The sequence below is a fragment of the Rhamphochromis sp. 'chilingali' genome (genome assembly GCF_963969265.1).
Source record: "Rhamphochromis sp. 'chilingali' genome assembly, chromosome: 3".
Taxonomy (NCBI): domain Eukaryota; kingdom Metazoa; phylum Chordata; class Actinopteri; order Cichliformes; family Cichlidae; genus Rhamphochromis; species Rhamphochromis sp. 'chilingali'.
In genome coordinates, this window is record NC_137931.1 from 28,055,892 (window position 1) to 28,082,910 (window position 27,019).

At 41.2% G+C, this 27,019-nt stretch overlaps 2 protein-coding genes across 2 annotated transcripts; both read right to left on the reverse strand.

Moving 5' to 3' along the window:
- Positions 1-14,633: 14,633 nt before the first annotated feature.
- Positions 14,634-18,164, reverse strand: LOC308394169 (uncharacterized protein). Its single transcript, XM_080878355.1, has 2 exons — positions 18,031-18,164; positions 14,634-17,718 (listed from the first exon to the last, which is right to left on the reverse strand). Exons 1-2 carry the CDS (start codon positions 18,110-18,112, stop codon positions 17,327-17,329), a joined length of 474 nt encoding a protein of 157 aa, XP_080734481.1. The 5' UTR covers positions 18,113-18,164; the 3' UTR covers positions 14,634-17,326.
- A 411-nt stretch (positions 18,165-18,575) lies between these two features.
- On the reverse strand, positions 18,576-24,045 carry LOC308393701 (hydroperoxide isomerase ALOXE3-like). Its single transcript, XM_080877659.1, has 9 exons — positions 23,909-24,045; positions 23,618-23,772; positions 23,195-23,399; positions 22,968-23,074; positions 22,800-22,825; positions 19,967-20,085; positions 19,780-19,880; positions 18,919-19,089; positions 18,576-18,772 (listed from the first exon to the last, which is right to left on the reverse strand). The coding sequence occupies exons 2-9, from the start codon at positions 23,762-23,764 to the stop codon at positions 18,593-18,595; spliced, it is 1,056 nt and encodes a 351-aa protein (XP_080733785.1). The 5' UTR covers positions 23,765-23,772; positions 23,909-24,045; the 3' UTR covers positions 18,576-18,592.
- Between the last annotated feature and the right edge of the window lie 2,974 nt (positions 24,046-27,019).

Genomic DNA, 27,019 nt, shown 5'->3' on the forward strand with positions numbered 1-27,019 from the left:
GGGACAAGCGTCTGATTCTCTTTTTCTAGCTCTATCAGTGCTAGATGTCCAAGGGATTTTCGGCAGGACACAATAAAATGTGACACCTGAAGTAAAAGTAGCATATACCTTTGAATACCTTTGAAAAATGTACAATAGGTCAGCATGTATTAAACTGACAATTGTATTTTATCATACGTCTTTACCTCCTAGTAATCACAGTGCAGTTACTATACAGGCAAAATTAAAATGTACATTTCAGTTTCAGAGTATTTAATGCTATAAATCACGATGTAATCTCATATAACCATGGCACAAATTTAAACATCCATTTTCCTGTGGAGAATATTTTATCTGATTAGGAAGGATACCACCCTTCCCACTGTGGAAAGTACAGCCTTGTTTCGAATAACATGGCCAAATTGATTAAAAACTCCAGAATGTGACTAACTGTAGTTGAGTTTATGTACGACAGACTTTTAAGGTGGCTGTAATCAAACCACTATTTATTAAGCTCTCTCAGGTTTTGTCTTGTCTCCCACAGTTTGTGTTCCATCCACTCTCCCTATGCTCTCTTTTCTTTGACCTTACTTCCAAGTAATAACTTACTTCCAGATGGCTGCCTCTCCCTGAACTTGCTTCTTCTGGAAGACTTTTAACTTCTATAAGGGAGTTGATTTCCTACTGCCTTTATATTGCTCATAGCAGATTATCTGTTTGTTGTGGCTTTCTCTAATGTCGTATGCTCTTTACCTTAAAATAGAGACTACCTGGAGGTGACTGTTATTGTGAATTGAGTTTATATATATAAAAAAAGTAACTGAGTATCATACTTACTGCTCCCCTGTAGAAAGATGGCACACAGCTCCACAGGTGTGTGCGTTCACTCTCTCCATCTGTGCCGACTAGCTTAATGTAGATCTTGTTAAAAGTGGAGGCATTGGAGACATTGCCAGTGAAAATGATCACCTCATAATCGCCCATTTTCACTCTTGAAAGAAGAAAAATCCTGATGGGAACAAAATTATATTAACCAAAAGATATTATGAGAAGTAATTTCAAATGTGTCCTCTATCTACGATCAGTTTCAGTGCAGAAACTGTCAGTGTTATCTATCTTACCTCTGCTAATGACGCCAAGATCTTACTCTGAAGATCTTCCCTGTTCATCTAACAACTCAAAACCGATTTCTCTTTTTATGCAGAACTTGTGGGAGTGTCCTCTAAGGTGCATCTGTCAACAATGTTCAACCTTTTCAATGTTTCATTTCATTCGTTCATTTTAAATCTCTGCCGTTCTGTGTCTCTGCACAGAATAAGTCCTAATCCATTGATGCTTTGTGGGTGACATTAATTAGCTACACCAAGAATATACACAAAATCAATCTGCACTGCATTTTGAAGTGTTTCATTGTGTTTGCTGGTAAAGATTTTGGTCAAGGTCATATTTCAATACAGGTGTGACTGAGCATCAGCTGCAGGTTACCAGAAACAAACTGAGCAGGATCTCATTGGAAATCAGAATCAGTGCAGTTGCATTTTAATGCTTTTATTGCAAATAGAAAAATAAATAAAAGTAAAAAAAAATAAATAAAAGCAATGCTTTTCAGTTGGTATTAACACTGTATTGTTTTCGTTCAAAAGATGAGCAATGAAACATGAAATTGTTTTCCTGCTCAGCCAGTTGGATCAACAAAACACCTTTCAATCTATTGTCTGCCTCAGTGCTAGTAATCATACACTTCCTTAAACCTGTTGTGAAAGATCAGATTTTAATAAACAGATTAAGGCCTTGCACTTGAATTACAGGTCTAATTTCACTTTCAATTTTACTCATATCATTGATTTTTTTTTTCTAAGGGAATGAAGATTTTATTTTAATTAAAAAAATCTTATTCTAGAGATGAGTTTTTCAGAAAGTTCAAGTTTAAAAAAAAATCAATTTTCTCATCATGACTTCATGGTTTAGGCTTTACAGGACCAGGTTATGATGGCAACTACCTTTCAGAACACTAGACTATTACACGGGGCAGTATGAATAAGTTAAACTACAAAAACGATAAAGGAGGAACAAGGAAAAGATACGATAGAAGATAACAGGGAGAGATGTTATGAGGAAACTGTCATTCATTCAGTGTTCAAAAGTTTCTCAGTTCAACATTGAGGCCAAAATGTTTGTTCCTGGAGGTTTTAATCAATTGAGGAATGGATGAATGAATAAAAGGAATTTGGTAGGATAACCTATTAAAATTACAGTGTATATTTCATTTCTGTAGCAGATCTCCAGCCAAACAGATCATGTCTCCTGTCTGCCGAGAAGCAGCAACAATTACATTAATCCAAACTATGATCAGCCAGTGTATACCCCTGTATATGTTGGAGGAACTTCTTACACTCAACAAAAATATAAATGCAACACCTTTGTTACTGCTCCCATTCCCCATGGGATGGACGTAGAGACCTAAAATTCATTCCAGATACACAATATAACCATCCCTCCCAAACAGTGGTCACAAATCAGTCCAAATGTGTGGTAGTGGGCACATCTGCTATATTGAGATAATCCATCCCACCTCACAGGTGTGCCACATCAGGATGCTGATCTGACATCATGAGTAGTGCACAGGTGTACCTCAGACTGCACACAACAAAAGGCCACCCTGGAATGTGCAGTTTTTTGTGCTATTGGGGGTCTGGGGACCCAGAACCGGTCAGTATCTGGTGTGACCACCATTTGCCTCATGCAGTGCAACACATCGTCGCATGGAGTCTATCAGATTGTCAATTGTGGCCTGTGGAATGTTGGTCCACTCCACTTCAATGGCTGTGCGAGGTTGTTGGATATTCGTGGGAACTGGTGCACGCTGTCGTATACGCCGGTCAAGCACATCCCGAACATGCTCAATGGGTGACATGTCCGGTGAGTATGCTGGCCATGCAAGAACTGGGACATTCTCAGCTGCCATCTGCCCTGAACAATGTGAACCATGATTAATCTGTGAAGCGCACACCTCTCCAACGTGCCAGACGCCATCGAATGTGAGCATTTGCCCACACAAGTCTGTTACGGTGACGAGCTGGAGTCAGGTCAAGACCCCGATGAGGACGACGGGCATGCAGTTGAGCGTCCCTGAGACGGTTTCTGACAGTTTATGCAGAAATTGTTTGGTTGTGCAAACCAATTGTTCCAGCAGCTGTCTGGGTGGCTGGTCTCAGACGATCTTGGAGGTGAACCTGCTGGATGTGGAGGTCCTGGGCTGGTGTGGTTACACGAGGTCTGCGGTTGTGAGGCCGGTTGGATTTGCTGCCATATTCTCTGAAACGCCTGTGGAGACGGCTTATGGTTGAGAAATGAACATTCAATGCACGGGCGACAGATCTGGTTGACATTCCTGCTGTCAGCATGCCAATTGCACGCTCCCTCATTGCTTGTGGCATCTGTGGCATTTTGCTGTGAGACAAAACTGCACATTCCAGGGTGGCCTTTTGTTGTGGGCAGTCTGAGGTACACCTGTGCACTACTCATGATGTCAGATCAGCATCCTGATGTGGCACACCTGTGAGGTGGGATGGATTATCTCAATATGGCAGATGTGCCCACTACCACACATTTGGACTGATTTGTGACCACTGTTTGGGAGGGATGGTTATATTGTGTATCTGGAATGAATTTTAGGTCTCTACGTCCATCCCATGGGGAATGGGAGCAGTAACAAAGGTGTTGCGTTTATATTTTTGTTGAGTGTACTTCAGCTGCTGCAAAATTCCACTGAAAGGTCGGGACTTTGACTTGGTGGTTTCTCAGCAGTATTCAGCTTCTTCATCAATTGTTCTTTAGCAAAAAAAAGACAAAGGGGGTTGTTTTTCTTCCCGTGATTCGGTTTATATACAGTACAGATAACATTTTGGTGATTTCACAAAGGGTCCCTGTCAGTGCTACAACCAGTTTTTGCTAGTATATAAATTAAATTGTGAACTAAATTGTCACAATATGGCTGTGTGCAGGCAAAAGTAGGACCCAAACGCAAACTCACAGAGACAAAAGGTAAACTCAAAAAACACAGCTTTATTGCTGGCGTGGAGTGGGACACGAAAAACAATACAAAATAAACTAAACTGGGAAAACTAAAGCACAAGGAGCCACAGGGAAAAATCACACAGCTATGATGGAGGACGCAACACTGACAAAGAGAAACATGGGGCTTAAATACACTGAGGGATAACGAGGGGGAATGAGCCACAGGAGGAGAGCACAGCTGAGAGTAATTAGGCAGGACGAGGCAAGGGAAGCAAAACTAGAAACATTAACATAGAACAGACTGTGAAAGTAAAACAGGGAACACACTGACGGAACTCAAGACATGTGGACTTAACAGACTGGGGGAGACAGAACATAGGGATCTGAAACATGGAACAGAAAGGCACAGTAGATCAACATGAACATAACAACGCCACAGGGGAAGAGTAAAACAAAATGCAGGAACACAGGACCTCTTTCAAAATAAAACAGGAAACATAATGAGACGTAGACATGACAACCCAAACTTCACAATGTAAGACACAGACATGAAACACATGAAGAGCAGGGGAGATTTACCATAGTTGGAAACACGAGGGGGAAATAATAAGAACTAGAAACACTTAAGCATGATAACAAATGAACTTAGGAACCTGAAGGGCTTACATAAACTAAAACATCAAAATGAACTAAAACTCAAAACACTGGGTCATAAGACCCAGGATCGTGACATAAATAATAATAAAAAAAAATGTCAGTTTGTCTTATTGTATGTCCTGTTTGATCTTTGGAGTCAGTAACTTTATTAATGAGAATTATTAATGAGAATTATTAATGCAGAATTACGAAAAAATGTTAATAGTTTAAGCTTTTTCTGATATGTTAGTTAATACAATTCATTACACTGGCAATACACTGCAATAACAACCGACATGTGAATGATTACACAAGGAACTAACAAGAAGCAGGTGAAACCCCATTAAACTATGAAGAGGAAAAGAGGAAACGATAAACAACAAAACAAAAAGAAACAAGGAAATTTAGCAAATGTACTGTACTCCAAACAAGCAACGAATAAGTTATTGTTTATTCCAACAGGAAGTTATCTTTAAACCAGAGAAGTTATGAGGAAATCGTCATTCATCCAGCGTTGTGGAAAGAACAAGATTTTGTTATAGACTGCTGTAGTTTCCTTAAGCTGGGCATATACAGTGGGATGCAAAAGTTTAAACAATTTTGTTTTTTGTTTAAACAATTATTGAACACTTTCTGTAAATCCAATAAACTTCATTCCACTTCTCAAATATCACTGTGTGTGTCTCCTATATGATATATTTAACTGACCTTTTTATATTGTAACAACCAACAATTTATACAGGAAAATAATGACTATTAACAAGGTTGCCCAAACTTTTGCATCCCACTGTACTGTGAGATTTTTTCAGTCGTGTTGTTTAAATCCTGCTCAAACTGTGTCACTGAATCACAGGGGCTAGAAGTTCATATGTTACGATGCAGGGTCTCACACTACACGGCCCGATGCTGTGATGCTACCTGAGTGCTCACGCTGTGCGTCCATAACATGAAACTTATAACACAAAATCTGTCTCTTACTCTAACGAAAAACATTGACCAGGCAACTGCAACCGAGCAGCAATTGTATTCTATTTTATTCAATTGTATATAGTATTTTATTTAATTTTATTCTATTCTATTGTGTACAGTTGTGTACAGTATCTATTGATATCTTATTCCAGTGTTTTTCTTTTTTTCTAATTTTCCATGTAACTTCATCCACTGCTGTAACAAAACAAATTTCCGACGTGTAGGACTAATACAGGTTATCTTATCTTATCTTATGTCCATCCAACTCTTTTCACAGTTGTTGTAGTCGTGATAATTTTGAGGCCACATTGAAAAGCCTGAGATGAGCTTGCCAAAGTTCTACAAGTTGGGCATCCATCACTTGTGTCCAGATCACACCCTGCACTGCCATGCTACTCCATCTTTTTCACATTCATTTCTGAGTTTGTGCGTGCGCAGTGTGAGAGGCCACGTTGACACCCTCACGAGGGACAACCACTTTGATTTTCTTGCGACTATACAATTGATGACCGGGAGCCGGTTGTGAGGTGTTTTGTTACCCCATGTTCTCTCTTCTCAAAATCCCACAAGGCTGCCCGACACGATAGACGATGGGCAGGGCTGTAAGTACTCGGACTGTGTTTATTAAACGCAATATCGACAAGATCTTGGAGAAGCTCATGGCTCTGCAATATGGATAAGATACTGAAGAAGAACAACAGGAATTGAGAGACCTGGTGACCAGTGACGGACATTAGACCAACTGTAAAATTGGAAGCACTTTGTTCGCACTAACCAAAACAACTACGATCTTCATCTCATGAGGCCCCTCTGGCGCCAGCTGGATGCTCAAGGCAAAAGCTGACGGGAATAACAAATTCTCCTTAGATAACAAGACTGCGTTGTGACTTTCTCCGTTCTCATTCAAGGCCCCCCTCGTCGGCTGAAGATTGTTGACTTTTGCCTAATTGAGTGAAGGGACACTTTCTCCCAGCTGAACATTGAACACACACACACAGTCACACATACGCACGTACACTGACACAGACCTTCAAAGCTTATGTCTTCTTTGTTGTGAGATGTGCTGATTCATGTGCTGAGGTGTTTTTTGCTGTTCTTAAGCTGTTCTCCCTGTTGCAGCTCAGTCTGGGGGGAGCTCTTTTTTCTCCTCGTCTTTCCTCATGTTGTGCATTTTCCATTGTTATACCTCTCTGACCTGTCTTCCCCATGTCATGTTTGTGTAATGTATGTATGGTTGGAAGGGTAAGATGGCGCTGGCAAACGGTCGGCAGCCTTAACCCAATTTCCTTTGGGGTCAAACTTCAGGATCAATAAAATTTTATTGAGTTGAATTTGAATTGAATGTATACTACACGATGCATGACACACGATTAAGGCCAAGACATGACTGAAAAATCTGGTCAAAATGGGCCAAAAATCGCACAGTGTATGCCCAGTTTTAGTGGGCACTTCGTTTCTCTGTTAGGAGAACTTCCTACTACCATTCATGCTGCTCATAAACCTTTCCTATTAGTATAAACTTAGCAGCTATGAATACATATTTTTTAAAGTTTCCAGTCAGATTGAATTTATACCTGACAGGACATGTCATGGTCTCCCAGTCCTCATGTTGTGTCTCGATTGCTCTGCCTCTCTTTGGTGTCAAATCTTTGCACTACATGTGTCATGAAAGCTCAGATGAAACTTAGACCTTCTGTTATTTAGCCTCTACATCAATGAGTGTGTCATGGCAAAAATGTGCAAATGTATGAATGATACTGTAATGTATACACTTAAAAAACACACAAAGTGAAGAACATAATAATGTTAGGAATGGGAAGATTCATGAGGTGGCTTGACCAGTCTTCTCTTACTCTTGATATAAGACTAAAGGTTTACTCTTCTGAATATAATTCAAAATAATCTGTTAGAACAGACATTTTCATTGAGATGACTTAAATTGTAAGGTGAGCTTTAAAAATGTATATTATTCTCTGTTCACATTTCAGTTTGAAGTATCATCATCAGAGGCTGCCTCCCCGTGGATACTGCTAAGATCTTTATACACGGTATAATTCAGTCCCATGTTGGTGACAAACTGGCCAAACAGTCTCTAAACCACTCAAGTCTTTTTATAAACAAACTTTACAAAAATCTGGACAAAAAGTAAAAGATATAAAGTAAAAAAAAAAGGAACAAGAGAATATAAACATTAGCACTACTTACCAAAGGCCATGTTAAGGAAGGCGGGGAGAGTTTGTTCTCTTGGAATGGACAGATTTTCATGTTCTAGTTGTGTATTAGTTTTCTCTATTAGTTAGTCTTGAGTTCAGTTTCTTCTAGAGTCTCTTAGTTTTCATTATTTATATTTCGAGTTCTTGAGTGATTATGTTTTCGATTATGTTCTTATATTGTGTCCAGTCTGTCCTAGTCTTGTCTCTGTTCTGCCATCACTGTTCCCATGTTTGTTTACCTTTGTTCCTCCGGTCATGTCTCCATGTCCACCTGCTCTCTCTCTGTTCTGTCTTCAATACTATCTGTGTGGTTATAACGTATGTAGTCCTGTCCCTGCTTCCCCTCCTATACTCCTCCACAGGACTGTGTGTGTTATTGTGAGGTGCAGTGAGAGCTTTGCCTCTGTAGACCACATTCACCACCACATGTAAATCAAACAATTAAAATGTAATTGAAGTTCATATTTTCAGCTATAATTCAAGCAGTTTTGTGTTAATTCTTCATCAACTTTTAGGAATTACAGTCATTTTTATACACAGTCACTCAATTGCAGACACAATTCAAAAATAACTGGAGAAATTAACACAATAGTGAATGTGAGGACAGTTTTTCTGCAAGAACCTTTTTGGATCCCGTTTGAGTTGCTGTCTGTTTGTGGGTCTTTCTACTTTCAGGTTTGTATTTAATCATGGAAAAGCTGCTCTTTTGGGTTAAGATGAGTTGACTGATTTCACCATTGAAGAATATGCTTTTTCTTTATCTTAAAAAAAATTGGGTTACTTTTGCAGGATGTTTTGAGTCATTATCCATTTGCACTGCTAAGCAACATCTAATAACTTTCGCAGCCTTTGTCTGCGTTGTCCGATCAGACTCCGACATTGTTATTTATAATGTGCACATTATAAACTGCGCCCTAGTGGCCCAGTTTCAATGGCAGCCACATTTCCCCATTCCACCATGCTGCCACCATCATGTTAGACAGATCATGTGGTATGCTTTCTCTCATAAACAGTTTCTGTTCTTCTCTACTTTTCTCTTCTCTTAATTCTGGTACAACTTGTCCTTGGTTTCACCTCTCCAGAGATTGTTTTACAGAACAATGCCAGCTATATTAGATGTTTTCTTCCAAAGTCTAATCTAAATTTCCTGGTGTTAAATGTAACCAGTGGTTAAAACCTTGTTGGCTGTAGCAGTGATACACCTGTTTCCTCAAGAATGTTGTTGACTTTGTTAGATGTTGTAAAAATGTTTTTCTTTACTGTGGAATAATTCTGTCACCATGCCCAGTTTTGTTTTGTGGTCTTTCAGGACGTTTTGTGTTGTTGAGCTAATCAGTGCATTCATTTTCTTTAACAATCCATCACATTGTTGATTTAGCCAAGTCTTTGCTTTCTACCTAATATCTTTACTTTGGGTGTTCAAGGCCTCTTGCCCTTGCAGTAACATGTCTGTGTTTTTTTTTTAAGTGAAAAACCATAAGAACAAGAAGTGATATTCAGCTGCAGAGAGAGTCAACACCAAGTGAAAGCACCACCAAAAGCCTCCATATTCCACTGTGATGGTGTACAGACGAAGAACGATAGCAACTGTGTCTTTGGAAGAAACATTATGGAGGGCATTGTAAGTACACAATTCATGTGAATCCTTTTTAAAGTTGCAGGGACTGGTGCCTATCCTGTATAGGGCGAGATACAGGGATACATACTAAGAAGGTGGGTAGTCTATCACAGGGCTAACACAAGGAAAAGAAGGCTTAAATTTAAACATACAGTCGCTGAGTCATCAGTTAACCTACCATGCAAGTTCTTGGACTGAAGAAGGACACCGTGCAGATACAAGGAGAACATGCAAATTCCCCACATAATTTATTCACTGCATCTGCCAAGATGTGTGGCATAATGTGTCAGTTATACAGTATTATGTAACGCCTATCATATATATACATATATTCACTAACATGGTGACTATCAGGTCAATTATTTTAGTTGTCGAGGAAAACCTGTTATTTTACTGTTACTTGGTTATCATTTACAGGCACTGTCATTATTTCATCATTACTTCATTAGTCTGTATTACTTATCTTCAGTTTATCATGTATCATTTATTGTTTATTTCAGAGCACGTAGGATAAAACCCATTCTAGATGCAATACTCTATCATGTGGCGAAAGCACCTCTCGAGCTAGAGGGTCCAGTTGGGCCTCCTGCAGTCACTGGCAGGCTTACACAAACATGCACATACAGAGTTATGTAAAACACGCACGTTCACATACACACTTATTAAGGAAAGGGAGGTCGTCTCAGGACATGATCCCTGTTGGACATACACTCACAAAATACACACTCATGAACACACTATTGGTTAAGTTCCCAGAAAACCGGAGTGGAAACATCTGGAAGATGTTGTTGTTCTTAGCCATAGAAGGACATAGGAGTGAGAACTGACTGATACTTATCATGTGACTTGACGTCAACATTGCAATAAAAACCTTGTGAAGAGACTGTTCGGGGGAGATCAGCTCGTAAAGGCTTGTGATGCTCATCTTCCCCATATGTACATATGTATAATAAAAATCACTATTCTTTTTTTTTTTTTTTTTTTTTTTTTTTTTAAATGACATCAGAAACAGCAGTATGCGACATTACGTGATGGCAGAGCTTCAGTTCATCCTTTGTCATTTTTTTTTTTTTTTTTTTTTAAATAAATAAATAGGACAGGGGGAATGAATGAGAGAAAGAGGGGGAGAGAAAGAAAGAAAACCAAAGGGGAGAAGAGACGGTGAGAAGGGGGGGGAAGAGAGAGAGAGAAAAAAAAAAAAAGAACTCCTGGGTCACCTGTATGGAGAAAAAAAAAAAACAAACAAAAAAAACAAACAGAGGAGACAGCAAACAACAAAGAGCAACATAATAATAGAGAAAACAAAGCACCATCACAATAAACTAGCTAGTCATAGATATCAATATTTACTAAATAATAAACGATATTGTGCAGCACGCAAGATAGACAGCGCACAGTGTGCTTTGAGGTAGCAGCCAAGAAAGCTTTAGTCCGCGTCTGTGAATACCCATGTGTGCATACCTGTGTGGATCAGCATGCTTGCATTCCAAAGGTTTCTCCATGTAATGATCTGCTAGGGAGTGTGGGGGGGCCACAGCCCCGTCCTCCAGGGTGTGAAGCGGGTATGGAGGAGATCAAAACTCCAGACATCCAGAGGCCCCCAGAACACAAGAGACCATGGAAGACCAACAGAGGGGCAGCCGCGCCACTGTTCCAGTAAGAGCTGAGGAGAGTCCCAGATGAGGGCTCGCCCAGCAGCCGCGGAGCAGAAGTCAGGGGGAGTTGCAGTGACGCGCCCGTGAGCTCCACCGGCCCCCAGCTGCGCCTGAGTGACCGAGCCCCAGGCCGAGAGGCCGGGGGCACCCCACCTCCAAAGGGGCCCGAGCGAGCCCCAGGCCCCAGGCCCCGACAAGCGGCCGCCAAGGAGTGAGCCGGTGTGTACCCGGACGCCCACCCCCAGACACAAAGAACCACCAACACACCGACACCTGAGGGAGTCCGCCACCGGCAGGGGAAGTGGTGGTGGGTGGAGATAGGCCTCCAAACCTTGGAGGGCCTGAGGTGTCCCCAGAGAGGTGGCGTCTGATACCCAACCTGACATATAGACACAGACATACAGGCACACACAGACACAAACATCCATTCCCACCCTCATGCTCTCATATGCACTCACTCCACACTCAACCAACGTGGAGACAGACATAAAGAGACGCTGTACACACAATCACACTCCCCAAGCGTACTCTACAAACCGGGTCTAGGTACCCTTGCCCCTGGAGGGGGGAATTGCACCCAGACCCAGGTGGTGTTACCCTTTTCCCTGCGGTGGGGAGAGGCAGACCACCCCGACTCCGCAGCAGCAGGGAGGCCCCACACCCCAGACCGCAGTCGGACGGCCAACTCCTCCTACTAGCCCTCCCGCTCCAGCAGGCCGCAGAGAATGGGGGTGGGAGAAGACTCCAAACCTCCCTCCACCCGCTCATTGTAGTGTTGATGCATATGTGTTCTAAGGTGCAATTAAAACCCAGGAGGGCATGGAGCTACCTGCCATGGAGCAGCAGGTAAGCGCATAGTCCCTCCTGCTAGCCCTCAATGACTAAGTGTATTTAAAATTGAGAGGTGGGCAACGACGTCAGGGGTGAGGTATACACCCTGATGGTAAATTGGACTCCGTGATTGTGCCCACCCCCAAGATCCTATATGTATGTGTAATGAGAGTGTGAATAATGTGAATGTCTAAGTTGTGGGATAAAATTGAGGCAGAGGCAGCCAGAAGGGGACGGGGGGGGGGGGGGGGGTAGCCTCCTCTGCACCCTGGTGACATACCCCCACTCCAAGGCCCTGCATGTGTGGGTGGTTGTGGAGGAGCGGGAAGAGGGAGGCAGCTGGAGATGGGGAGGGAAGGAAGGGAGGGGCAGGTAACCCCTCCCTGGGGCCAGCTCCCCCGCTGACCCCAGTAGGCACTCCCACCCTCCGCGACCCGCCAGGGAAGGGGGGCCCAGGCCCATCAGACCGGGGCCCAGTGCAGTAGCGCCCTCCGGCTCCACAGAGCCCTGGACAGTCCACCCAACCCCACCACAGAGAAAACTGCACCCACCCCACCATCCACACATCTTCCAGACTACATAAGACGGTAAACGCCCAGGCTGGGATCTTCCTCCACCTCTCCTGTATCTCCCCCTCCCGCAGAGAGTTCCTGAAGAGAAGAAAGCTCCTGCAAGATGTGACCATCCCCCCCACCAGATGAAGAGCCCCCCAGGCGGCTCGACGCACCGGCGGCACCCTGCTCCAGGGCCGGGCCCCCATGCACCCACCCGCCCACAACCCCGGCAACACACCAACCAGGACCCAAGCCCCCGAGGCCCGGCCCGGGCCCCAGCCCAGAGACGGAGCGCCCCCAGAACCTCACGCCCATCCCGGACCCACCCAGGGGCAGTCAGGTTGCCAGGTCAGTAACCCACGTCCGTCAGCACAGACCCTCCCCTAGCCCCGCTGCACGCAGCCGCGAGGAAACAGTCACCTGAGAGCCAACAGAGCCCCCAACCGGACGTGACCGCTACCTCGGTTTGAGCCCCCCAAGGAAGATGCCTCCGGGGAACCCCCCGACGCCCTAAGCCTGTCCCTACCCCCTCACCAATCACAACAGTGAAGGCGGGACCAAACTATGACCCCCCACCCCCACTAGGTGATGGAGCTGATAAAAGGGGCCCAGAGCAATTGATCTAATGTGGTGGCAGAGGCTGTGTCAAGACTAATGTAATCTAATAGATAATTTCTATATTGGTTAGAATTAAGATTATTTTTATTTTTCCAGTTCATGAGGACTGTTTTCTTGGTTATGCATAGGGCAGTGAAGATCATATGGGCTATATTCTTTTCTGAAGTGACATTATCTAAGCTGCCCAGTAGACACACTAAGGGGGAAGTTGGAATGTTACATTTCAGACACTTTGATAAGTCTTCACATATCTCGCGCCAAAACTTTTGCACTGGTGGACAGAACCAAAGAGCGTGGATGTAGTTGTCTGGTGTATTGCCTTGACAGTGTGAGCAGTTGTTGGAAGATGTAAAGCCCATCTTGAACATCCGATGACCTGTATAGTGCACTCTATGAAGTATTTTGTATTGTATTAATTGCAGACTGGGATTTTTAATTAATTTGAAAGTTTTTAAGCAAATCTGAGACCAGAAGTTTTGGTCTAGGTTGACTGATAAATCTGCTTCCCACTTTGCAGTAGGAAGGGATATTGATTCATCTAATTTAGAAAGTGTTCTGTATATTTTAGATAATAATTTGGGGGATTTAAGAGTAAAAAAATGTGCCGCACTTAGTGGTGTTTGTAATTCAACTTGACTGAGGTTAAATTTCTTTTTTACTATGGATTTAATTTGTTGATATTCTAAAAACCTTGTCTTGTTGATCCCATATTGTTCAACTAGTCTGTCAAATGGAATAAATTCTGTTCCCTCTAATATATGCTCTAAGTATTTAATTCCTTTACAACTCCATTCTGGGAAATTAATCATATTATTGTTTTGTAATATGTCAGGGTTATTCCAGATAGGTGTACGTTTGCATGGGATTAATGAAGACTCCGTTATTTTTAGAAACTCCCACCATGCTGTTAGAGAAAAGCTGATGTTGATACTTTTAAAGCATTCATGTCTTTTGATGTTTGAGCTAATACATGGTAGGTCTGAAATCTCTAGATCCTTGCATAGTGCCTGTTCAACATCTAGCCAGGGCTCAACTAAGAAGGTATGTTTTAACCATTCTGAGATGAACTGAAGCCTGTTGGCTAAGAAGTATTGGTGGAAATTAGGTAGATCTAATCCTCCTCTATCCTTGGTTCTTTGTAGCGTTTTTAAGCTAATACGCGGGGGTTTATCTTTCCAAAGGAATTTGGAAATATATGAATCCAGAGATCTGAACCAATCTTGTGATGGTTTGTTAGGGATCATCAAAAATAAGTAATTTATTTTTGGCAAGATCATCATTTTTATAGTGGCGACCCTTCCCATGAGTGATATGGGTAAAGATTTCCATCTAGTCAGATCGCCTTCTACTTTCTTTAGAAGTGGGATGTGGTTTAGTTTAGTTAAGTCTGAAAGCTTAGGAGAGACATTAATACCTAAATATTTAATATTTCCGGATTGCAGTGGGGCAGAGGAAGAATTATGGAAGGAGCAGTTAATGGGGAGAACTGTAGATTTTGGCCAGTTAATTGAATAATCTGAAACTCTTGAAAACCAGTTTATTAAAGTAATTACCTCAGAGAGGTTGGTTTGTGTGTTTTGCAGAAAAAGCAACACATCATCCGCATAGAGACTGATTTTATGTTCTATGTTCTTACATTTTATGCCCTTAATTGTTGTAGCCTGTCTAAATGCTGCTGCTAGAGGTTCGATAAAAATTGCAAAAAGTGAAGGGGAGAGTGGGCATCCCTGTCTGGTGCCCCTCAGGAGACAGAAGCTGGAGGATGTCTGGTCATTTGTTCTGATACGAGCCGTTGGGGAATTGTATAATATTCTTATCCAGTTTATGAAAGAGTTTCCAAAACCAAATTTGTGTAAAGTTGCGAATAAAAATTTCCAATTAACTCTGTCAAATGCTTTTTCTGCATCTAGAGATAATATTATGGTTTCGATGTTTTTATCGTATGAGTAGTCTATTAAATTAAGTAATCTACGAGTGTTTGTTGAGGAGTGCCGACCTTTTATGAAACCAGTTTGGTCAGGATGAATTAAGAGGGGGGTCATTTTCTCTAATCTCTTTGAGAGAGCTTTGCAGATTATTTTAAGGTCTACATTTAAAAGAGAAATTGGACGATAGCTTGAGGGAAATAAAGGGTCTTTGCCTGGTTTTAGCAGGAGACTAATGTTGGCAGAATTCATATTTGGTGGTAGTCTGCCCTTTTCCTCGATTTCCTGCAACATGCTGTGGAATACTGGTGCCAAAATTGTCCAGAATTCTTTGTAGAATTCTGCAGGGAAGCCGTCTGGACCTGGAGCCTTATTATTGGGCATACTTATCAGGGCTTCCTGGAGTTCACTTGGCGTCAGTGGCGAATCCAGTTCCATTGCTTGACTGTCTGGTAATTTTGGAAGAGTTACGTTGTCAAGAAACAGATCAATTTCATTTTTAGATGGGTTTATTTGTGGTGAGTATAAAGTTTCATAGAAATCCCTAAAAATGTTGTTTATTCTTCCAGGATCATATATTGTGTTCCCCGATAAATCTTTAGCAGCACATATAGTTATTTTTTCTTTATTTATTTTTAGCTGGTTGGCTAGAAATCGACCTGATTTGTTACTGTGTTCAAAATTCTGCAAGCGAAGTCTTTGTATAAGGAATTGTGTTTTTTTATTAATAGTTTCATTTAATTCTAGTTTTGTTTTGCATATTTTGTTCAATGTTTCCTGATCTTGGTGGGACGCGTAGGCTTCTTCTAGTGATTTGATGTTTTTTTCTAATTCCTGAATATTTTTGTTTTCTTTTTTCTTTTTGTGTGATGAGAAAGAAATTATTTTACCTCTCATCACAGTTTTCCCTGCTTCCCATAGAACAGAAGCAGATATTCCGGGAGTGTCATTAAAGTCTAAATATGAAGTCCATTCCTTTTTAAAGTATTTAATAAAGTCTTCATCTTTAAGTAGTGATATATTAAATCTCCAGTTTTTACTTGGCGTAGTATTATTCTTGTGCATTAGTGTTAAAGATACAGGAGCATGATCGCTGACAGCTATAGGATGAATCTCAGTGTCTGAAATGTCACACAGCAGTGAGCTGCTGACCAAAAAATAATCCAGACGAGAGTAAGAGTGATGAACATGCGAGAAAAAAGTATATTCCTTACTGGTGGGGTGAAGAGAGCGCCATGCATCGCAAAGACCAAAGTCGTTCATATACTGTTTGATTATATTTGTGGACTGCCAATTACGCTGAGTTCCTGTTGTGTTGAGCCTATCCATTTCTTCATTTAGTCCAAGGTTGAGGTCACCGCCAAGAATGAGTGTGCAATCAAGGTGTTCAGAGAGTGCACTAAAAAAACCGTGGAAGAATGAGGGTTCATCAACATTTGGACCATATATACTAACAATACATAGTTTTTTGTTCAATATTGATAGTTTAATAATTAGAAATATACCCTCTGGATCTATAACTGTATCGAGTACTGTAAAATTAACATTTTTATGTATTAAAATTGCTACTCCCCGTTGTCTAGAATTATAACCGGCTGCAAACACGTTAGGAAACTCAGGTGTTTTAAGTTCATTTAAACCTGTGACAGGTTTGTGAGTTTCTTGTAATAAAACAACATCTGCCTGTAGTTTTTTAAGCTGGTTAAATATTTTTAACCTCTTTCCTCTGGTGCCAGCTCCATTTACATTCCATGTGACAAACCTCAGCATGCCCTTAATTGTGCGTATATGTCTAATGATGTATGCTGGGTGTTTCGTTTAGACAGGTGGAGAGAATATGGAAACATCCCTTGTTTATAAATAGAAAGAGAAAAAGAAGTGTGGTGAGAGACTCCATAAGTCTGACTATGTGTGTGAATATTCACTAATATGAACAAGCGTGGCTTGCTTATGTGTCCTGCAAGTCTGTGCGTGCTGTGAGGCTGTTGTGAATGTGCTGCCGTTGAGCTGATGTGTTTGCGTGATCGTGTTGTGAAAATATGGAGAAATAGAGGGTGTTGTTTGTAGGTGAGTGGGGAAGTAGGTGACCACAGCAGTGAAAGACAAGAGAAAGAAAGAAACCACATGAACTGTGAGCAACAACAAAAAAAAAAGAAACGAAACGGAAACATTCCAATTAAAGCAATGACGGAGGGTGACGGTGTTATATCTGCTATGACATCATATTGATATTACTAGCTTAAACTCATGTTAAAGGAGAGAGTGTGAATGAATAAGAAAAGAGTGTAGCGGGTTCTTATCTGGAGTGCAGTTAATATAACCACGGTGTGGTGCCGAGGTCGCGGTAAAGCTGTCCGTCCACGTAGAGCCGGTCCACGGCGATGACAGCACGGGAGCCTTTCTGGATGAAGCTACGTCGAACTGGGAACAGGACCTTGCGTCGTTCCAGGATCTCTTTGGGGAACTGGTCGTTCACGCTGAAGTCCGTTCCTTTCAGCTCTCTGCCGCGACTCTTCACCTGTTCCTTCTGTTTGAATTGATTGAATTTGGCCACAATAGGCCGTGGTCTCCCGGTCCGCGACCGCGCGCCCCCCAAGCGATGTACTCTATCGAAGTCGATGTTCTTTACGGTGTCCTCCGGCAGCTTCAGGTGGATTTTAATGAAGTTTTTCACCGTTGCCTCTGCGTCCTCTCCGGCAGTTTCTGGAATACCAGAAAACACAAGATTATCTCTCATGCTACGGGCTTGTAGATCGATAACGGACTCTATTTTTTTATTTTCAATGTTTAGCTGGGTCACGTTATCGGTGAGAGATTTAACCGACTCCCGTAGCGTGGCATTTTCAGCGGCAAGCGTTTCCACCTGCCGCTGGCTGAATTCCAGGGATTCTCTCAGAGATTTAAATTCCCGGTGTAAAATCTCCACCAGGGACAGCCTCGCATCGAAACTGGACAATCGCTTGTCGATTGACTCCAGGATTTCTGCGATGTCTTTGCCGGCAGGCGATGTTGTACCGGGGGAGTCTGCCTGGCGACTTCTCTTCGATGACGGCGTCTCGATTTTGGCCGGGGAAGATGCACTCTGGGCCTTATGCATTACTAAATCTTGAAAACAGCGGTCGATGTAATCTTGGAGAGCGTCTAAACTCTCCCCGTTGTCCTCCAGGGTGTTAGAGATGATAAAACAGATGTTGTTAGTTATATGACAATTGATTAGTATATTTGGTAATACTGAAGCTTGGAAAACCTTTGTTAAACTCTATGCTACCATTTGCTTTTTCTCCGCCAAAATCTCCGGCGTCTGACGTCACCTACAACATCACTTCCGTCATTTACCTCTCACTTCCGTCACTTACCTCCTCCCCCGTCCAAAATCACTATTCTGACATCTACTGAGACCATGCAGTCGTTTGTCTCCTCCTCAAAAACTCGAATCTTGACATAGTTTTCCTGTTCATAAGCTTAAAAGCTGTTTTTAGATTATGATGTGAAACAAAAGCCAAACCAGAAGAATCACCGCTCTCCCTCTCCTCCTGTTTGTTGATATGAAAATGAAGGAGAACACACTTTCTAATATTCAAATGGACACACTGTTTTCAATCACTTTTGGATCCAGGTATGTGTATGGAAGGTCCAAATCCTTGTTTCTGGTTTTGATCTCTGCACTCAGCCTTTGGAGCTCTTCTTGAAATTCCATTATCTTTTTGCGAGGAAATTTATCAGTGAAATGCTCCTCAGGGAAGTGGCCAAGTAGGACCTGGTAAGATTGACATTAGATCAACTAACCAATTACTTTTTGTTCAACTATGGGCATTTTTTTTCTTTGCTCTTATTGTGCATTACATAAAATACACACATGCATGATGATCTTTGTCTTTTATAAAGCCTTTGCAGAGCACTTACACGGTCAGATGACTCCTTGCTGAGTAGCCATAAGGTGGCCATGGCATGCACTGTGGTGTTAACACTGGGAAATGTGTTCAACATTGTTTTCTCAGTTGCTGTCTCCTTTGTTGTTGGTGGGGGAAGCTGCAAGGAGGTAGGACTATTGGGCATCCAGCCACCAAAGTCATACTGCATTGAGAAAGTAATGGATAAATATATCTATTAATAGGCGTGAAGTATAGCTTTGAAACACCAGAATGTGACATTAAAAACCATCACATTAAAAAAACAATACAATAAAATGTGGCTGCTCTCCCATGTGTTAAGTTCTTTAAAATCCAGTATTTATAATTGATTTATGAGGTTTAAATAGGTAGCAGAAAATCAGCTGGCAAGTTCCTATCTTGAGAAAAAAAACCCTGCAAAAATGTGCAGCAGTGCTAGACTGTTAAATGAAGATGCAAAGCTGAATATCACCAATGCTTGAACAGTTAGTGAATTTGGGGTAGCTAACATTACATGATGTCAACTAGCCTGATGGCTGAACTATTATAGGCACCAGGACAAAGAAAATGAAGGTGTAAAATGTCGATTTAAATTTCAATCCCAGTCAGACAAATTTGTAGCAAAAACATTCACACGTCACTTTTGTCTTTGATGAATCACTGGCTGAGCTTTTGGCCAGACAGAGGGCAGACTGGGGACTGGGGAAAAGTCAAATACCATTCACTGCTTGATATATGCTCAATCATCCAGATAAGGAAATTCCAGAAAGCTGATTCTGCGCTGGATGTTGTGTTTTCACCGAAAAACAAGGTCAACCACACTCTCTGAACAATACACAATCACTTTTAACTGAGGTAAATTAAAAGGCTTCACCTGTCCAGAGTTGACAGCTGAGTGCTGGGCGGAGCAAGTGAAGATCACCATGGTGACAAACTTGACCATCTCATTCTTAGTGGTGAATTTCTGTGGAATTCCTATAAATACAAAAGAATAAACTGTCAACACATACATTCAATTAAAACTATTTCATGATAATATTCAACATTCACATTATCATCACCTGAATTGTTATTTGAAAGGAATCCATGTTCAAAAATTTCTTTGATCCAGTTCTGCAGTTCATGGTCTTCCTGGACATCAGCATCAATCTCGTAGTGGGTGAGTACTGGCTCCACAAACCTTTGGACAAATGGGGACACATTCAAACATTGTTTTTGGTTTCCCTGTAGCTTTCTATGCACATTAATTAAAAAAAGAACTATAATAACAGATGATTATCAAGTATATAAAATGTGTGAAAATCATTTCCACTCTGTAATTAGAGTTTTTACTCCTCTTATCAAGTTTATTTCCCACCACTGACATTGAGAGAGAGATTGGTATGTAAAGGGAAACTATTTACTGGGAAGGCCTGAGGAACTATTTTGTTTTGGTAAGCCTTTGTGAATGGATGAATAGCAAACATGGTTGCATGAATAACTGCATATAATTACAAAGTACAAACCAAGCACAAAGTGCAAGGCCTTTCCTGTGTGTGGAGAACAAACTGGGAAGGAGTTATTTTCCTTTTTATACAGTATAAATCATCCGAAAAGAAAGGAACAAGATTTTTTCTTAATGAATTTTCCTCTTTCCGTCAGCTTCTCAGACCTTGCACTCGCTACACTCTTCAGATCAATTACTTAGCTCGGGACCTTCTGATCTCTGAGAATGGATCTTTTGCTAAGGTATAAATAGTCCAATATATCTTCTTTTTAAGTATCATGTAGTATCCTCTAATTGTGCCTTGACTATTCACTAGTTTACAGCTTCTGGTGGAAAGGGTGCCGCCGAAATCCTGAAGAAATCACTGGCCACCGTGACCTACACCTCCCTCTGTATCCCAGATGATATTGAAGAGTGTGGATTGAAAGATGTACCAAGCTTCTACTACAGAGATGATGGACTCAAGCTTTGGGACATCATCCACAGGTTATATCACAACTTTGTCCGACAACACATAAAATATACAGGGAGTGCAGAATTATTAGGCAAGTTGTATTTTTGAGGAATAATTTTATTATTGAACAACAACCATGTTCTCAGTGAACCCAAAAAACTCATTAATATCAAAGCTGAATGTTTTTGGAAGTAGTTTTTAGTTTGTTTTTAGTTTTAGCTATTTTAGGGGGATATCTGTGTGTGCAGGTGACTATTACTGTGCATAATTATTAGGCAACTTATCAAAAAACAAATATATACCCATTTCAATAATTTATTTTTACCAGTGAAACCAATATAACATCTCCACATTCACAAATATACATTTCTGACATTCAAAAACAAAACAAAAACAAATCAGCGACCAATATAGCCACCTTTCTTTGCAAGGACACTCAAAAGCCTGCCATCCATGGATTCTGTCAGTGTTTTGATCTGTTCACCATCAACATTGCGTGCAGCAGCAACCACAGCCTCCCAGACACTGTTCAGAGAGGTGTACTGTTTTCCCTCCTTGTAAATCTCACATTTGATGATGGACCACAGGTTCTCAATGGGGTTCAGATCAGGTGAACAAGGTGGCCATGTCATTAGTTTTTCTTCTTTTATACCCTTTCTTGCCAGTGTTGAAATCTCCCAATTCTTTTAATCTTTGGGCTGAAGGAAGGACAATACTCAGTGTATAAATGCTCAATCAACAATCATTTATTTCCATACAATTCAACACTTAAGAGCATTAGAACGTCCGGACGGGAGAGATGCTTGCAGAGGGTTACCGCATGTCTCAAAATGGTGGAGGGTTACTCAAGCTCTTATAGCCTTTAGTGGCCCCCACCTAGTCGTAAAAACCTAAACATTCACATTCTTTCTCTGCTACGGCGCCTAAGTTATGACCTCGACTCCCTGTCTTTCTGCTCTCTGTAAAGGTGGGGGCATGGAATGTGGTCTGTCTCCCCTGTCCTAGACACAGAGTCTCCTGCATACAACCTTTCTTTTCATGATTCAGCAGTAAAACATGTCAAGAACAGTGTGAGACATTCACAGCAGATCAAGGATACAAAGTGATGCACACTTTATCTATTGAACTACAAAATGAATATGTTCTTTTAACCCAAAAGTATAATGAGAACTAAACTACATACACAGCACACCATCTAAACTAAAGGAAATTATATGACCTACAGCAGTTAACATAATTCAACTACTTTAACTACAGATATAAGATAACATATGATAACAGAATAATCTCACACCAGCCACGCTGTGGAGTACTTGGACGCGTGTGATGGAGCATTGTCCTGCATGAAAATCATGTTTTTCTTGAAGGATGCAGACTTCTTCCTGTACCACTGCTTGAAGAAGGGGTCTTCCAGAAACTGGCAGTAGGACTGGGAGTTGAGCTTGACTCCATCCTCAACCCGAAAAGGCCCCACAAGCTCATCTTTGATGATACCAGCCCAAACCAGTACTCCACCTCCACCTTGCTGGCGTCTGAGTCGGACTGGAGCTCTCTGCCCTTTACCAATCCAGCCACAATCCAGCCTGTCAAGTCCTTCTTTTGACCCATTTTGCCAAAGGAAAGGAAGTTGCCTAATAATTCTGCACTCCCTGTAGTTTAATGATCATTTCATTACCTGATGTTTTAGTCTGATGGATACGCAACAGGAGACTAATATCTTCCATACGAGTAAATTCCTTTTTCCACTCCAATATTTGCATTAGTCCCATTTGCCCCAGTCTATAAAGTAAAGATACAACAGTTTGTGTTAAGATGAATTTAATAATTACATTGTATCTATAGATAGATAGTTAAGGCATTCACCCTTTGGCTGAAATGTAGGTCATTTCTGCAGTCTTAGTTAAAGAGAAGCGGATATCATAGGGCAGTGACTGGGCATTGTCTGCCTTCATGCAGTGTGCAATTCCCTCTTTTTCCCAGCTGAAAAAAAAAGTTTTAAGACATAAAGGATGCGGGTGGTCCCCATTCACAAACAATGCCTGTGTCTGAGAATAAACACAGAGGTGGATAATGTTATTAGCTTTAGTTATTAGATGTTAAAATAACAGCTCAGCACTCTTACCAATAGACTTGCTGTTGCTTCTCCAGCTCTTCCTGCCGACTGTACTTGGCTAGAAGACTGTTTTTTTCTTGAGAGGCTCTGAGAGCTTACTGTTTTACAGCAATTACCTTTAAATATAGTATGGTTTGAATTTTGTCATTATTCTTTATACTTTATCTTTCTGTTTTTATCTTTCATGTTATCAGTAAATTACATGCATGATGTCAGGCAAGCATGTTTCCACAAACCTTCTCCCTCTTTGAAGCGGTGAACATCGCTGTTGGTGATCCATTGGTAGATAGGAAAGTGGTAGGTGTCTCCTTCAGGGGAAGTCACTTCTACCTTGGCTGCATACCAAGACATGTCTGGGAGGAGTAACCGATGTTCTTTGTCTACCTCGATCAGCAAAAGCTCTCCAAGGGAGACTGGGCAGGTCACAGTAAAACGTGACACCTAGAGTAATGACACACCAGCTTTGGAACATTTACAAGTGATCAAGATTACATACATATTATAATCGGGAGCTAGGCTGTAACGTTATAAAACATTTACTTTAATGGTGGGAAAAAATTGATGTATTTGATGTAATAAATCAGTATTTAATCTAATTTAGCCAAAGATCAGCAAGCATGACACACATTTAAACATGGAGATGGGTATTTCTGACTTACTGCACCACTGTAGAAAGATGGCATGGAGCTCCACAGGCATTTGCGTTTGCTCGATCCATTAAGGCCAACCAGCTTAATGTAGATATTGTCAAAAGTGGTGGCAAAGCCCAGACTGCCAGTGAGCACAATAACTTCATAATCAACCATTTTCACCCCTGAAAGTAAAACAAAAATCCTGATGGTTAAAGAATTCTAATAATATATTTTTTATGACTTTCTTCTTTTTTTTGACAATGAATTAATCCCAAACCTGACACTGACTGAAATCCTTTCAAAAGTTATCTGTCTTACCTCTTCTAATGTCACCAAGAAGTTCCTTTGATGAACTGCTCTGCTCATGTAGCAGTACTGATGTCTCTATTTATGCACAATTTTGTGGGAGTGTCCTTTGAAATGAAACTGTCATCTCTGGTGAGATCATGGTCAACCAGTGGGACCTGGAAAAAAAAAAAAAAAAACAGCACATGCAATACAATACATTTTACACCTCATTTTACAAGATTATGAATATTTCTTATGTCTAGAAACTAATTACACACTGAAAAAAAATTACTGACTTTCTGTTACAGATATCTGTTTGACTGCTTTTTAAGGTTTTTGTAATCGTTCTATCAACGGAAATACTGGTACAGACATACAGTAAGAGAGTGCAGGAGTATGCAACTACAAATTTCTTTTTCAGGTCAACAACTACAGATGGGGACAAAATTATTAGGCCCCCCCAATAAGCTTTTTATTTTTTTGTGGAAAAAAAAAAACCTGTCAAAACCTAGTGAATGACTTAGCCACGTGAGGTAGTTTCAAAAAAGACATTAGAATCCTAAACAAGCTGTAAGGTTCCAGACCAAGAGAAGCTCTTCTGCAGAGGAAACACCTTCAGGCCTTAATTTTTTAAAGAATGATACACATGATGATGCTCCTTTTTTATTTGTATTTATTTTATCTTTACAAGTACAGGTTTTATTGACATTTAAAGTTCTCTTCTCTATGAAAAATAAAAACTTTAGCTCAGGGCTGACAGCGGGTTATCTCTTATGAACTACTTGCTTCAGCTATCACAACATTTTCAGGCAAGGGCTTTGACTTGGTGGGTAGTGAAAAGTGACTCAGCACACGACTGGCTGAATACCTGGCATCTAAGAAATCTACCTAAAATTGCAAATCCAGAGTGGATTTTTAGTTGTTTTGTTTTGCAAAAACACAGATAGTACGAACACACTAACAAAGCAACTATTCCTGGAGTAGGCACTGCACTGTATTACACTGGTAATGATTCACCATGACAATTGAACAGTAGATGAACCTTAGATGAAGAAGAACTAACTAAGAAACAGCTGAAACCCTGGGGAACCACACACAAGTGAAACATAACAAAAAACAAGGAAACTTTACAAAACGCCTGCACAATGATACGTACTTAATCTCTTGAAGAGACGGCTCTCTTCAAACCCAAAAGGATACTGTCATTCAATGTTCAAGTGAAAGATTAAAATTAACTTGTTTCACTTTCCTTTCTTTATTTACTTTTTTTCAGTGAGCATATCATTTCTATCAATTTCCAATAACTGGCATTAACCCAGCTAGATTCATCTCAACTATCCATCCATCCATCCATCCATTCGCGTCCGCTTATCCTTTTCAGGGTCGCGGGGGGCGCTGGAGCCTATCCCAGCTGTCATAGGGCGAGAGGCGGGGTACACCCTGGACAGGTCGCCAGTCTGTCGCAGGGCCAACACACAGGGACAAACAACCATTCGCACTCACATTCACACCTATGGGCAATTTGGATTAACCAATTAACCTATCCCCACTAAGTGCATGTCTTTGGACAGTGGGAGGAAGCCGGAGTACCCGGAGGGAACCCACGCAAACACGGGGAGAACATGCAAACTCCACACAGAAAGACCCTAGCCTGATGGTGGAATTGAACTCAGGACCTTCTTGCTGTGCGGCAACAGTGCTAACCACTGTGCCACCGTGCTGCCCCATCTCAACTATTTTCAGCTATTATATGTTGTTAGCTTGATTTCGCCCACATTCTAGGGTTACTTAGTGACTTTATGGAAAATAAGCAGTTAAATGTACATTTCTAGTACATTTATAGGCTAGTTGTTCAGTGAGGTATGTGTAGAATAGAGGCGCTGTCCTTAGCCACTGGTACAGATACGTGAGTGACACCTAGGTCAAAATCAAAGCCCAAGAAGTAGAAACCTTCACTACTCACTACTATAGAAACATAAAGTTTACAACGGATGACACAGAAGATAATAGTTAGCCATTCATACGCATTGAGGCGAATGGAAACCTCAACATTGAAGTTTATCGGAAGCCCATACACATAGACTAGTACTTACTCTTGGACTATCACCGCCCTATAGAGAACAAAATTGAAGTATTCCGGACTGGGCAGAAAATGTTCCCGCTAAGCCAAAAGGGAAAAAGAGGGAACACACGCATGTAAACAAAGTTCTTAAAACATGTGGTTATCCCAAGTGGGATTTCATAAAATTGGCAAAGATTCACAGTATAGAAGCTCAGACACCAACTAAGGAGAACCAGAAGGACAAAATGAACAACATTGTCATCCCTTATGTAGCAGGTTGTTAGGGAAAATATTCTAAAACACTTCTTCAGTAAAGACTCAGAGAGGAGAAACACACAGAACTTCTTGCTAGCAAGGGCAGCCTCCAGACTGAGACTCGCACTAAGAAACTGCCCCGGTCTTTATTTATATTTCAGTGTGTGTGTGTGTGTGTGTGTGTGTGTGTGTGTGTGTGTGTGTGTGTGTGTGTGTGTGTGTGTGTGTGTCCTGCTGATCAAAGGGTCATGAAAGCACAAAAGGTACATCCTTGGTCAGGAAAGGGTAGTCTCCCCCTCACCCTAAATAACATGGTGAGGAAGTCCAGCAGTTCATCTATATGTAAAGAAGCACTTAAACTAAAACAGACATAGCTACGTTAATCCTACCGTAAAACAATAAAACAAGGTACGAACTCTCATGCTCCCAGGACGTGGGGGTGCATTCCTGGAGTGCACACCAAGCCTGCAGCCTGTTAGAGATCACACACACAATTGATTATATGCCTCTAAGTATACATGGTTGAATATTTCCTAATACAAATAACTACATGCAGTATTCTACCATATGCAAACTTATATCACTAAAAGATTATACTGACTACTAAATACAATTTTCAATTGACACAGGTTTATCAGAGAAACTCAGTAGAGTCCTCTCCAAGTGTACTTCAGATCCAGCCACACATTTAGAGAAAAACTGGTTCATCCCAAAGACATAACTGTTAAAAACAAACTTAATAATGTGGTGTATGCTGTACATTGTAGTGAGGAATGCCCAGAACTCCATTTGGAGAGACCAGACAGCCACTTCATAAATGCATG